General features: G+C 56.7%; 2 protein-coding genes across 2 annotated transcripts in view; one reads left to right on the top strand and one right to left on the bottom strand.

Moving 5' to 3' along the window:
- Nucleotides 1-14390, top strand: part of LOC130253630 (uncharacterized) — a 112372-nt gene that overhangs the window by 72886 nt on the left and 25096 nt on the right.
- Nucleotides 6923-11666, bottom strand: LOC130254547 (antigen WC1.1-like). Its single transcript, XM_056494213.1, is given in 14 exon segments — nt 6923-7023; nt 7238-7378; nt 7612-7695; nt 7908-8003; nt 8379-8750; nt 8838-9000; nt 9002-9147; nt 9224-9613; nt 9728-10042; nt 10116-10436; nt 10492-10648; nt 10650-10816; nt 10905-11225; nt 11296-11666. Coding segments are annotated over 14 exon segments (2796 nt in total). The 5' UTR covers nt 11348-11666; the 3' UTR covers nt 6923-6952.

The following is a 14390-nucleotide window of genomic DNA, read 5'->3' as shown; positions in this document are numbered from 1 at the left end:
TGAAGTTTCTCTGTGTCTTCTTGACTCCATTTCATTAACCCTTCCTGTGTTAATTTATGGTAAAGAAATCTAGCTTTACTGCTATAATTTTCAATCCACTGCCTGCAGTACCCAGTAAGTCCTAAAATTTGACAAACTTGTCTCTTGTTTTTTGGAATAGGTAGTGACATAATTGCTTGGATCCTTTCAGGGTCTATTTTCTTCTCTCCCTTCTTTAAATAGTGCCCCAAATATTTTACCTCCTCCTCTACAAACTGAAGTTTAGTCTTAGAAACTTTTAACCCCTTAAGTCCCAGAAAATTCAACAGCCTTATACTTTCTTTCCTTACATCCTCCTCATGTTCTCCTGCCAGAAGCAGATCATCTACATATTGTATCAGGGTTACTCCCGGTCCTGTTTGGTAATCCTGCAAAATTTGTTCCAATGCGTGTCCAAACAAATTTGGAGATTCTGTGAACCCCTGGGGTAACACTGTCCACCTCAGCTGTTGCCTCCTCCCTGTATCGGGGTCCTCCCATTCAAATGCAAAGTAATCCCGGCTTGCCTCGTCGAGAGGGCAAGCCCAAAAGGCATCCTTTAAATCTATGACACTATACCATAAGTTATTAGGCCCCAATTTACTTAAAAGTGTATATGGATTTGCCACCACGGGGAACCGAGCCACTGTGCGTTTATTAATTTCCCTTAAGTCGTGCACTAACCGGTAAGTGCCATCTGATTTGCGCACAGGGAGTATCGGTGTGTTGAAGGGTGACATGCATGGTTCTAGCAGCCCCTTGCTCAACAATCTATCTACCTCAGGTTTTAATCCCCATTGACCCTCAGGGGATATAGGATATTGCTTTATTTTTACTGGGACTTCCGGATTTCTAATAATCACCGAAAATGGGGCTATTTTTAGCTGCCCCACGTTTCCTGGATTATACCATACTTCAGGGTTTATCTTTTCTTCGTCCTCCACTCTGAGAGGACAGAGTTTAATTTGCAGTTCCTTCTCTACTACTTCTATCCTAATTCCTAGTTCTATAATCATATCTCTCCCCAATAGATTATATTCAGATTCTGATACTAACAAAAAGTCTCCCAACCCGATTCTTGATTCTGATTCAACTGTCACCCTTTTAATAACCCCCACCTCAAAGGGTTCTCCCTTTGCTCCTACTACCGTGGCAGTCTCTTTAGATAGACTACATCCTTTTGGCAAAAACTGAATAGTTGATCTTTCAGCTCCTGTGTCAACCAGAAAAACTATTTCCTGGCCATGGGGACCCACCTTCAGTTTTATCAAGGGCTCCTTATGATGTTTCCGTGTCCCCAAGAGATAGAGCCCCTGACCCCTCTAATCTGTCTTGAACTCCTTTTCATCCCGAATCCTGACCCTACACTCTTTCTTGAAATGTCCTTTCTTCCCACAATAAAAACACACCTTAATGTCCTGTCTCTCCCTTGAATCCCTAGACTCCTTAAGCTCTCTTACTGGCCGCCTCTGTGTCTCCCTCTGACCCTGTTCCCTACTTTCTCGTACCGCAGCAACCATCATTCTAACTTGCCGTTTCTGACTTTCCTCTTCCCTTCGGACATACACCTCCGAATCCTCCTCTGGGGGGGGGTGCACTGGGGGCAGGGGCCTGCGGTGGGGGTACATGTGGAGGGGGTACCATTAGGATTTCTTCTTTCCTACCTCCCTTTTTCTTATTTTTGTTATTCCCTTTTTCGGTCAATTTAAAGATAAAAACCTCAGGACGGGCTATCCAGATTTTTGCATACTCACTTTCCTCTAAACAAAGAGGTTTTTTTTTTTTTTGTATTTACTCAAATATTTAATCTCTGTTTTATCCAATCCTCTGTTGACCCAAATATTGGCCAGAACACGTTTCTTGAAATCTCGTTCCCACCCCAGACTTCTACACAGTAATATATCATTTTTGCCTTATCCTTCCCTTCCGTTCCAGGGAAATGGTCCCAATTTTCTAGTAAAAATCCCAAAAGACTATCTCTAGGTATGAGTGGGAGTTTAACACTTGCAGGAGGTTTACTCTTCCCCTGCCCCATTTCCTCCGGAGTACCTTCACTCGCACCAAAAATCACTTTCGCTTCCCCTGTTTCGTGGACCACGCCCTCGCGGGTCAATGGGAACCACACTAATAAGGGTCCGCACTCACTTGGGGAATCTGGCTGCCAGTCCCCCTCTCACACACACACCACACGTTGTACTCCGGGATCCCGACCCCGCCCGAACGGATCCCTTATACTTACGCATCCTGCGTCTTCGTCTGGACTTTGTGAACAAAATTTAAGGGGTCAACTGGGCCCTCCTACCTTTGCTTTTCCTTTCTTAATTTTAGATTTGTCGGTCGAGGTTGGGATAGGACTCCCGTCCCCGGGGCCACCAAAATGGTGGGGCGCGCCTCCCCGCAGGCAGAGAGCCCCTCCAAAATCTCGATCCGAGTCACGGCACCAAATTTGTTATAAATGAGCGCAATGGGCCATAAAAGATTGAATAACAATTTAAAAGATTTATTGGTTACAGAAAGCAAAAGCAAATTCAGCGCTGGGCAGCAAGGAGTCTCGCTCCATCAACTGCTGCACCCCACCCCCCTTAGTCTGTTCCTTTTAGCTGTTAGGTTTTTGGGTGACGTGCTCCTCCTTTAGTAATTCTGCGCATGCTCCTCCAGTTGCTAGGGGGTCTTTTTCTGCCTTCTGGTGGTCGGGGGATGAGGGCGAGTAGTCTTCCTCAGCCACTGACTCCTTTCTTGGCACTTAAAACAATATGTGATTATGCAAGCAGAACACATTCTGGCTTTTTACTTTAAGGCCTATCAAGCAGAGCAAAACTATTAACAAGTTCTAGCGATATCTTTTTCAAGGTCTGTCTGTCAGGGGATCAAAGCAGAACAATTAACATCCTGGCCTCATAAGTCTTGGCAACATTCCTTCAATGTCAGGGAGCGAACAAAAGGCTCGTTATTTATTACACCCAATGTGGAATCTCCTCCCCTCCAAGTGTCCCAGAATCTAAAAGGAACAGCCCTCAGGACACTCGGACTATGATGATGTCGGCAGCAGCGCCCTGGCGGTGACGGTGCCATGAGGATTCCCGGGCCATGCCCCGGCCCTGGGGACATGTGTGTGGCAGTGTCATGGGACCCTGTCCCCAGGGAGGTGTGGCCCTGTCCGTAGAGATCACCGCTCCCTGCCCGGCACAGCAGGAAAAAAGCTTCACTGTAGGCTTTTCTTGAATTTCAGTGGGAATTTCCATTTTATCCTATTAAGCCTTCATCAGAATATTGTCAGAGATTCACTGCCGAGGCTGAGACCTCACTCTGGAACAGGCACTTGAATCCCAGGTACATCAGCCATTCCCTGGGGTAGCGGGGCAGAAACTGGAAGGAGGGACATATAAAAAGGATTGGTGTGATCAGGGATAAGAACATGGAAGATTGTTTAGTATTGTCTTCGGGGTCTTTATTTGGAACTTCCAAATGCACACAAATGTTCCCAGCAACAGCGAGAGGAAAATGGAGAGGCCAGGACCTGGGCAATGTGAGCTGGGCGGGGAATGGCTCTGGTTGTTGAAGGGCTTTTCCTGAAGAAGGGCAGGTGTTCTGAAGGAGGGCAGTGCCTTCCTGTCCCCCGGCAGGAGCCCGCACTGGCAGGGCAGCCGGGCCATGGCCCCTGCCTGCGGCACATCATGCTCCAGGAGGTTGCCGATCTTCAGGGCGGGCTGCAGTGCCCACAGGGCGTCCAGTTCCTGCAGCAGGGCCTGGCTGAAGCCGTCCGTGCTCAGCCTGGGCAAGGAGGAGGCAGGAGAAGAGGAGAAAGTGTTAGATCTTGTGGGGAGGGAGGTGCTGCCCTGCCTGTCCCGCAGCATCCTCTCCCCAGCTCAGGAATGCTGGGCGGGCGTGGCAGGGGCCGTGGCAGGGCCCTGAGCCCAGGCTCCGCAGCGGGCAGGTGGGATGCTGGAGCTGCCGGCAGAGCTGCAGGACGCCGTGGGCTCCCAGCTCGTTGTCACTCAGGTGCAGGCAGCTGAGACGGGGGCCCTCCACCAGCAGGCACCCGACAGTCGGCAGCAGCCCAGCCTGTGGCACCGAGGGAAACGGGCCAGGAGGGCTTTGGCCTCTGCTCGGGGAGCTGCTGCAGATGGGAAGGGCGGAGCAGTGGTCAGTGGCATCAGCACGGGCTTCTGAGGTGTTGAAAAATTAGGTCTGAATTTTCTCTGATCTGCCTCAGGAACATCATCAGAGACTGAGACCCAGGACCCCACCAGTCACTCTGGACCTGACTTCTGGCCTGGCCGAGGTGGATGCTTGCCAAGGGACTGTTTGTAGGTGTGCCTGGTGCTTGCCATGGTACGCTGCTCTTGAGTAGGGTACTGGTTATAGCGTCCTGTTCCAGCACCTGCTTCTTGGAGCAATGATCTCCACACACAATAGTCCACAATCTCCCCATCTTTTGGCCAGAGGCTACTCGCTTTGGAAAAGGACCATAAAAAGTGACTTTCTTAAAGAGACTTTGAGATCTCTTTTTCCCTAACGGAATTAAGTCATGTCTATTGTCAGATGATTTCCAGGATGCGTCCTTTCTGTTGGGCGCTATTACCCTCATCCTTTCTCTCTTTCTCTCTCTCCACTTATACTTCGTTTCCCCGACCAACTCCTAGAAAGAATTCGCAAAGCTGGCTGCTAACAAACTATACATGAAATAAAATTCACTGCTGGCTAAAAATCACCTGGGCAGTTACCTGTAAATGTAAAACAATACCATCTTCCCTCTGGTGCCAAAGAAAGGATCAAACGAGTTATACAGGACTTGTGAAACAAAGACACATTTTCTCCTTTTGACTTTTCTGTATGACCAGTCCAGAAAGCCAAACCTAATTATGTGGTTGTTTATCACTATATTGATGAGACCCTTGTGGGAGGAGATGAAATAGAAGTAGTGGGGAATACCCAACTGAAAATAATCTCCCACTTGGAAAGCCCTAGCTTGCAAATTGCATCAGAGAAAATTCAAAAACCTTCTCAGGAAGTGTAGTTTTTGAAGACAGCCACTACTGGGATCTCCCCCCCTGACAGGATGGCCCAGAAATCCTCAGTCAGGAAGTGGTATGCCCTGATCAAGCAGTACTGTAATATCTTCTCAGTAACAGAAGAAACTGTAAAAAATCTGGTGATAACAGAAACTGAGAGCTTGGGGAGCAGCTACGACAAACCTGCCTCAGTAATTAAAGTTGCCTCTGCTTTCTCCCCCAAAGAAACAGCAAATTTCTCATTTACTGATGCTTCTGCCAAACAAATTATTGCTGGGGGAGAGGGTAGCACTCAGGCTGGGGAGCTGATGGTTTGTTTGGAGTGTTTGCCAGCTTGAGGTGTGGAGTGCCTCTTTTGTTTGCATTTACACTGACTATTATGCTGTGTTTTATGGAAGTACAGAGTGGCTTCCTTTTTTAGCAGCAAAATGATTGGGAAAGTAACAGACTTCCAGTCTGCGTTACATTCTGGAGAGTTCCATCATTTTAACCTCCTGCCTCTTTGTGGCAGATTCTGTTGTGTTTACTTTTCACAGAAGAACGCCGCGAAACAAGAAGATAGATTTCTGAATCCCTCATCGAACCTGTACACAGTTATGGCACAGGACCCTACAGCCGTGTTTTACTTTGTGAGATTCAAAATCAAAATTGAACTGCTGTACAATTTTCCCATAAAATTATGTGTTGGAAAAACAATGCAAAATACTGTAAATAATTCAGTGTTAATGCTGTAACTATCTATTACCTAGCCACCGGTTTTGTTGAGCCTGAAATATTTTTAACTTGGATCATATTTAATTAGGAAAACTGCCCAACAACAAATGTTGTTTCATTCAGCATGGTCTTTTAAATAAATCAAATTGTCAATGCAGAGCAATGTCTCAGTAGTTCAGCCAGCTTGCTCACCTTTTCTGCAAACCTCTTTTGACAGCTGGACAACCTGGTTTGCAAAGCAGGATCATTTTAAGAAAGGAACAACAAGAGCTATAAATTGTGTTGTGGGAACAAGATTGGGAATTTTCAATAGTATTGATTTAGAAGTATTAATTAATAAATTGTCTAACATTTCTTCAGCTCTGTGCTGTATCCAGGCTCAACTGTGGTTGCAGTCAGTTGATGCCTCAATTATAAGAGAAGGTGAGGAAGCGACTTTTCCTACTGAAATTTGGAGAATAATCTGGGATAGTGCCACTGATTTTGAAAAATAATTCCAATCCTACTGGAACTTCGTAAATTTTACCCACAACCCCAGCACAAACACAGCCACAGCCTTTGTACTGACAACATATGCTTCAGTATATTAAATATTCCCTATCATTGCATTAGGCCTGAATCATGACCAAGCTATTCTCTATCCTTTCGAGCATAGAGAATGGGCCCGTCAAAAAGAACTGCTTGCAATAGTGTTTTTATTAAAAATTGGGTAGTGTGTATTAAAAATAATTTAAACCTTTGTGCCTGAAACTTTACTAAAATTACAAGGTAGGATTTTTGCGTCTCATCACCTTCTACAGCCCACCAATCCTCTACATTAAGTAAACAAATTGGTAACTGTTGACATCCCTAAAGTTATTGACACAAGGTGAAATGTATCATTTAAAATAAGATAACACATGGTTTTGTTTTAATATTCGTTTATTTTAGTTGTGTTGCATTTTAAATTGAAATTAATTATTAGATTTTTAATTTGAAAATTCCTTGTTTTAAAAATCTTTGTTTTGGTTGTGTTGCATTTTGAATATTGATTAAATTTCCCTAATTGTGTTGTATTTTAAATAAAAAATAAGTTATCTTTTTATAATCAGAAATTGGAATTGAAAATTGATTGTTAAATGGATTTTTTTTTTGCTTTATTTCTCACTTTTCCTTTCCCTTATATTTCTCCTACTTTTCTATTCTATCCAACTTTCTGTCTCTGTTTTTTACAGACTGCTGCCGACATCATCATAGTCCGAGTGCCCCAGAGGCTGTTGCGAGGGGTCCCTTGATGATACTGAGACACATGAAAAGAAGGAGATTCCACCTTGGTGACAGCACAGAAAGATGCCTGACGAGGTAGGCAGCTCCGTGTCCCCCCTGACAGATCCCAACTGGGCTCTGACCACAGCACCCATGGATCTGCTGCTGGCTCCCTGCCCGCCCCCACAGCCAAACCCTGCCAGGGAGTGGCTCTGCAGAGGGCACAGGGCAGCTGTGAGGCCTCTTACCTGTGGGGAGGGCACAGATCCACCTCTGCTGTACCACTCCCTTGGACATGTCCCCACTGCCTGGAGCAGGGGGATCCTGTGGCAAATCCAGGATATCGTCGTAGCCATCCGGGATTCCTTGCTGGGGCCAGGCAGGGGGCTCTGGGAAATGCAGAGGGATCCATGGCAGTGAGCAGCAGCCCTGGCAGGGGTCTGGCTGTGCCATCCCCTCTGGCCTCCCCACCAGGGACCTGCTGGGGGCCCTTGGGTCCAGCAGGGAAAGGCAATGCTTCACTGCACACTGACAAGGGGAGCACTTTTCCCTCCAGCTTCCCAGCCCGGCTGTGTCCCCTCTCCCCTGCTCTCCCTGCTGCCTTCCTGCCCTGGGGCCCTACCTGGGGCTGCCTCAGTGTCACTGCCCTCCACACTGTCCCCGCTGGAATACGGCAGCTTCTTGACCCATCCCTGTGACAGGGAACCTGCAGGGGATAAACAGGCACATGGGGGTGGCCTCAAGTGGCACCGCAGGTGACAGAACCTCACACCACACAGCGTGGCTGCTCTGGCACCCAGGGGACACCCCGGCCCATGGCCGGAGCCACTGCAGGGACACCAGGACCCGAAGGTGCCGTGGGGCTGTCAGGCAGAGCCTTCACTGCACACAGAGCTGGGGCACAAGGGCTGCACCCACCCGGGCCACTGGGCACCTCCTGGTACTCCGGCATGCCCGTGTAGTCCAGCTCCTCATAGACAGCGTTCGAGATGGCATCTGCAGCTCTGCCATGGCCTGGAAACACAGGCAGCATTTTCCTGGGGCCCTGGGCACTGTGGGTGCCAACAAGATCATCCCTGTCCATCTTCAGAGTTGCTCCACAGGGCAGGAGCACATAAACCTCCAAAACAGGGTCTGTCCTGGCCCCCACCCACCAGGACCCACCTCGGTGCCAGGCACGGGCACGGCACAGCAGCACGGCCAGGGCACCCAGGGCCAGGCACAGCAGCGTCCCCAGCACCACGCACGAGCACAGTTGGCACAGGCACCGACACCACGCCCACTGCCAGGGTGCTGCTGCTGGGGACACCTGTGGGACACAGGCAGGCAGTGAGGGGAGGGGGATCCCAGCCAGCCCGGGCTGGGGGATGCAGGCACGGGCAGAGCTACCTGTGCTGCTGGCACCCTCCGGATATGGGGTAGTGTCTGTCTCGGTGCTGCCATCGCTGTCCTCCTCACAATCCACGTGGGCGTGCCCGCCAGCGCCGCAGCTCTGCAGCTGCCAGGGTGCCGAGGGGCACCCCCAGAGTGAGCGGGCCCCGTCCTCGCAGCCCACCCAGGCCAGCCAGGCACGGGACGCCTGCTGGCCGGGGACGGCCGACAGCCAGCCCCGGTGCCCACAGCCCAGCTGGCGGCACACGGCGGCGGCGGTGCCGGTGCTGGTGCCGTTGGAGCACACGCGGGCCCAGGTGCCGTTATAGGACACCTCCAGGTAGCCACGGCAGCGCCCACGGCCGCCTGCCAGCCGCACCGAGATCTGCTCTGCAAAGGATGCACGGGGGTCACGGCACGGCCACCAACCCCCCGGGGCCTCTGCCGGACCCTGATCTGGCCGTGCCCGCCACTGACCTGAGCACACGGCCCCTGCCCCAAGGCCGCGCCCGCACTCGCGCTGTTCCGAGCGCCCGCATTCCCAGAGAGACTCCTCGCTCCCGGAGCACTCGGCCATGTACGGCCACAGCGGCCCCGTGCCGGCACCGAAGCGCGCCCAGCTCGGCGCCTCCAGGGCCTGTGCCACAGCCCAGCTCCCGGCACACAACGGCAGCGTCCTGCAGCTCCCAGCCTTCCTGGCACACGCTGCTCCAGCTGCCACCGGAATAGACCTCCACGCGGCCGGCACAGCGCCCTGAGCTCCCCACCAGCCTCACCTGCCGGCTGCCTGCGGGCACGGAAGGACCGGGCTGGGCTGGGTGTCCGGGGCACCAGCACCTCCAGCCCTTTCCAGGGACACTCACCTGAGCAGATGATTTCAGCCCCGTGATGGATTCCAGCTGGCGCAGTTTTCATCCACCACAAAGTATCAGGGGAAACTTGGTCCTGTAAATAATACTCGCCCAGCCATTCAGGCACCTTGGTCAGCGCTGTGGTCATCTCCTGGATGGTTGTGAGCACACTATTCATGATGACCCTCTCCGTCTTGTTGATGTCGTCCAGGTAAATCGTGCCATCCACCATCCGAGTCATGTCCAGTCCTCCACAGCCCATGTCTCTGCAAACCTTACTGAAATTCCGTATGAACAAAATGTCTCCTGGCACACGGCGCCACGTCCCGTTGTCTATGGCCAATTCCAGCCACCCATCGCACCGGGTCTCACCCTCCACCAGCCGCACGGACTTGACAACGCCTGTAAAATGCTCACAATAGGCACTTCATACAAAAATAACCCTGCATCTTCTGATCCCGAATCCTGGGCAGTCCCAAAAGCCCTAGAGGCTCCTCCCGCAGGTACCTTACACACCTGAGCAGTTGACAGCAGCGGCGTTCCCGGGGGCACAGGGCGGCTTCCCCAGCACAGACACGGGGCACTGGCCCGGGTGCCGCTCGCTCCCGCTGCAGCCGAAGGTGTCCGGCCGCAGCGGCCCCTCCCCGCTGCCGAAGGAGCCTCCCGGGGGCACGGCGAGGGCGCGGCCGCAGCCCAGGTGGCGGCACAGGACGTGCGCATCGGGCAGCTCCCACTCGCTGGCGCACACGGAGCCCCACGTCCCCCTCACGGCCACCTCCACTCGCCCGGAGCATCCTGAGCTGCTGTTCCCCAGGCGGAAGCCCGTGTAGGCTGCGGCAGGAAGGGCGGTGAGGGCGGCCATGCCGCACGGAGCCCAGGAGCCCCCGCTGTCCCCGGCACTTACGGGAGCAGATGATGCTGGCACGGCCGCTGCAGCCCTGCCTGGGGGCCGGATGCCGAGCGCAGGCGCTCAGGAGGGGCTCGGTGCCATTGCACTGGAAGCCCCCGTCCCAGAGCGATCCCGGTGCCGCCCCAACCCGGCCACTGCCGCCCACGGCGAGCGCCTCACCGCAGCCCAGCTCCCTGCACACCACCTGGGCCGCCTTCATGTCCACCTGATCCTCACACACACCAAGCCAGGCCCGGCCCTGCCGCACCTCCAGCTGCCCGGCACAGGCTCCGGCACCTCCGACCAGCCGAGAAAATCCTGCAGGAGCAGCGCAGGCTCAGGGCAACTAATTAAGTGCAAGAGGCATCACATCCTCCCCAAGACCAGCTACTAAACTGGGACACAACGGCGCCGTCCCAATGGTGGATGTTGACATTTTAGGGGCCCCAGCCACGGATCTCACAGTCCCACAGAGTGGCCTCGGATCCTTTGCAGTCCACCAGGGCCAGACTGACGGGCCCGTCCCGTTTACCGAAGCTCTCAGCGGGCCAAGTAGGCACCGGCAGCCGAGCCACAGCCCGGCTGCTGGCAAACCACCTCGGCGTCCTCCATGTCCCAGCTGTCGTCTCCCACCGAGCCCCAGCATCCCTCTAGCTTCACCTCCACCCTCCCGGCACACGGACTGTTTCCGCCTGCTAGCCTCAGTTCCCCGGCATCTGCACCAGGCCACGGCCACGGGTCAGCCCTGCCCGGGATGCTCCTGCACAAGGTGGCTGCCCCAGCACGGCCAGCGTGTCCCCTCACCTGTGCATGTCACCCCCGCATCCCGCTCGTGGCCGCAGAAGTGCTGTCCCCATCCGAAGTGCGGACACTCCTCCAGGGCATTCTCGGTGCCGTTGCAGAACACGGGCTGCAGCCAGATCCGCCCGGTGCCCTGACCGAACGGGGCGTACGGGGACGCCCTGGCCACCTGGCCACAGCCCAGCTGCCGGCACACCACGCTGGCCCATCGGGCTTCCCGGTCGGAGTCGAAGACGCAGACGGAGCCCCACTCCCCGCCGTGCTCCAGCTCCACGCGCCCGGCACAGCGCCCGCCGCCGCCCACCAGACGCAGCTCCCCGGAGCCTGCGGCACGGAGGCTGCTGAGCCGGGCCCGGCACCGCCGCGGGCCCCGCTCCCAGCGCCCGCCACTCACCCGCACACAGCTGCACGCACACGAGCAGCGCCAGCGCCAGCAGCGGCCCCATGGCAGCGGCCCCGAGCCAGCGCAGCCAGGCCACGTCTCGCCAGCGCCCGAGCCAATGCAGGCAGCAGCAGCCGGGCAGCCTTTAGCAGGTGCCTCATCGGCCGCCTCTGGGGCCGCGGCCTCCAATCACCTGCTCCGTGCCCAAATATGAGCCTGGCCTCCGCTTCTGGCGTCACACACCTCGCCACAGTGGGCTGCCAGCCGGATGTGCCCGGGGGAGGCAGCCCCCCCACCCACCACACCTGCGCTGGGGGGGCCCTTCCTGTATCCCCCGAGCCTCCAGCTCTGCTGCTGCTGCAGCCTGCCAAGAGCCACCTTGATGAATGGGGACAGCCTTCACCCACAGACCACGACAGAGCAGCTGCAGGTGCACAGCTGCAGAGCTGCCAGCCCTAATCTCTGGGGCGCTGCCCTGCCGGGGTGCTCGCAGCCCCGCGGGGGTGGCAGCAGCCCCCGGCTCCGCTCGGCGCTGCCAGGTGCCGGCTCCCCGGTCCCTCGCGGCGGCGCTGGCACATGGCGCTGCTGCCGCAGCTGTGGCCCCGCGCTCGCCTCGCCGCCAGGGCAGGAAGGAGGCGCTCAGCCCCCGGTGCCTCCCGGCCTCGGCACCGACCGCACGCAGCTCCCGACACCTGCACTGCCGCCGGGAACGCCGCGGCTCCGCGCCGCTCCTGCCGCGCCACTCCGTGCCCCTGCGGCTCGGCAGCCGCGCTCCAAAGGAAACTTCCCGGGCTCAAACTTCACCAGACTCTCTGTCGACATATTCCCAATGCAGGAATCCACTTTCACTGCTGGCACCTTCACAGCTGCGGCTCCTTTTACCCGCGCCGATACCGGAGCTTCTCTAAACACCCACTCCCTGATCCAGATCTCACATTTCCTCCCCCGTTCAACAGTTTTTCAGGAGTCCGTTTCCGTTACTCGTTTACTGTGGATGACCACTACACCAGCTGGAATCCCTCACAGGACGACCATCATCTGCTCAGGTGAGTGTCACAGGAAGGGCTGGAGTTGCCGGTGGCCCGGACACCCAGCCCAGCCCGGTCCTTCCGTGCCCGCAGGCAGCCGGCAGGTGAGGCTGGTGGGGAGCTCAGGGCGCTGTGCCGGGCGCGTGGAGGTCTATTCCGGTGGCAGCTGGAGCAGCGTGTGCCAGGAAGGCTGGGAGCTGCAGGACGCTGCCGTTGTGTGCCGGGAGCTGGGCTGTGGCACGGCCCTGGAGGCGCCGAGCTGGGCGCGCTTCGGTGCCGGCACGGGGCCGCTGTGGCCGTACATGGCCGAGTGCTCCGGGAGCGAGGAGTCTCTCTGGGAATGCGGGCGCTCGGAACAGCGCGAGTGCGGGCGCGGCCTTGGGGCAGGGGCCGTGTGCTCAGGTCAGTGGCGGGCACGGCCAGATCAGGGTCCGGTAGAGGCCCCGGGGGGTTGGTGGCCGTGCCGTGACCCCCGTGCCCCCCTTGCAGAGCAGATCTCGGTGCGGCTGGCAGGCGGCCGTGGGCGCTGCCGTGGCTACCTGGAGGTGTCCTATAACGGCACCTGGGGCCGCGTGTGCTCCAACGGCACCAGCACCGGCACCGCCGCCGCCGTGTGCCGCCAGCTGGGCTGTGGGCACCGGGGCTGGCTGTCGGCCGTCCCCGGCCAGCAGGCGTCCCGTGCCTGGCTGGCCTGGGTGGGCTGCGAGGACGGGGCCCGCTCACTCTGGGGGTGCCCCTCGGCACCCTGGCAGCTGCAGAGCTGCGGCGCTGGCGGGCACGCCCACGTGGATTGTGAGGAGGACAGCGATGGCAGCACCGAGACAGACACTACCCCATATCCGGAGGGTGCCAGCAGCACAGGTAGCTCTGCCCTTGCCTGCATCCCCCAGCCCGGGCTGGCTGGGATCCCCCTCCCCTCACTGCCTGGCTGTGTCCCCACAGGTGTCCCCAGCAGCAGCACCCTGGCAGTGGGCGTGGTGTCGGTGCCTGTGCCAACTGTGCTGTGCGTGGTGCTGGGGACGCTGCTGTGCCTGGCCCTGGGTGCCCTGGCCGTGCTGCTGTGCCGTGCCCGTGCCTGGCGCCGAGGTGGGTCCTGGTGGGTGGGGGCCAGGACAGACCTGATTTGTGGTTCCAGGGGCTCCTGCCCTGTGGAACAGCTCAGAAGATGGACAGGGATGATCTTGTTGGCACTCACAGTGCCCAGGGCCCCAGGTAAATGCTGCCTGTGTTTCCAGGCCGTGGCAGAGCTGCAGATGCCATCTCCAACGCTGTCTACGAGGAGCTGGACTACACGGCCATGCCGGAGTACCAGGAGGTGCCCAGTGGCCCAGGTGGGTGCAGCCCTTGTGCCCCAGCTCTGTGTGCAGTGAAGGCTCTGCCTGACAGCCCCACAGTACCTTCGGGTCCTGGTGTCCCTGCAGTGGCTCCTGGCCATGGGCCGGGGTGTCCCCTGGGTGCCAGAGCAGCCACGCTGTGTGGTGTGAGGTTCTGTCACCTGCGGTGCCACTTGAGGCCACCCCCATGTCCCTGTTTATCCCCTGCAGGTTCTTTGTCACAGGGATGGGTCAAGAAGCTGCCGTATTCCAGCGGGGACAGCGTGGAGGGCAGTGACACCGAGGCAGCCCCAGGTGGGGCCCCAGGGCAGGAAGGCAGCAGGGAGAGCAGGGGCGAGGGGACACAGCCAGGCTGGGGAGCTGGGGGACAAGTGCTCCCCTTGTCAGTGTGCAGTGAAGCATTGCCTTTCCCTGCTGGACCCGAGGGTCACCAGCACATCCCTGGTGGGAAGGCCAGAGGGGATGGCACAGCCAGACCCCTGCCAGGGCTGCTGCTCACTGCCATGGACCCCTCTGCATTTCCCAGAGCCCCCTGCCTGGCCCCAGCAAGGAATCCCAGATGGCTACGACGATGTCCTGGATGTGCCACAGTATCCCCCTGCTCCAGGCAGTGGGGACATGTCCAAGGGAGTGGCACAGCAGAGCTGGATCTGTGCCCTCCCCACAGGTAAGAGGCCTCACAGCTGCCCTGTGCCCTCTGCAGAGCCACTCCCTGGCAGGGTTTGGCTGTGGGGGCGGGCAGGGA

This window comes from Oenanthe melanoleuca, chromosome 5, assembly GCF_029582105.1.
Source record: "Oenanthe melanoleuca isolate GR-GAL-2019-014 chromosome 5, OMel1.0, whole genome shotgun sequence".
NCBI lineage: Eukaryota > Metazoa > Chordata > Aves > Passeriformes > Muscicapidae > Oenanthe > Oenanthe melanoleuca.
Note: the sequence above shows the minus strand (reverse complement) of the source record. Positions and strands in the feature narration are given on the sequence as shown.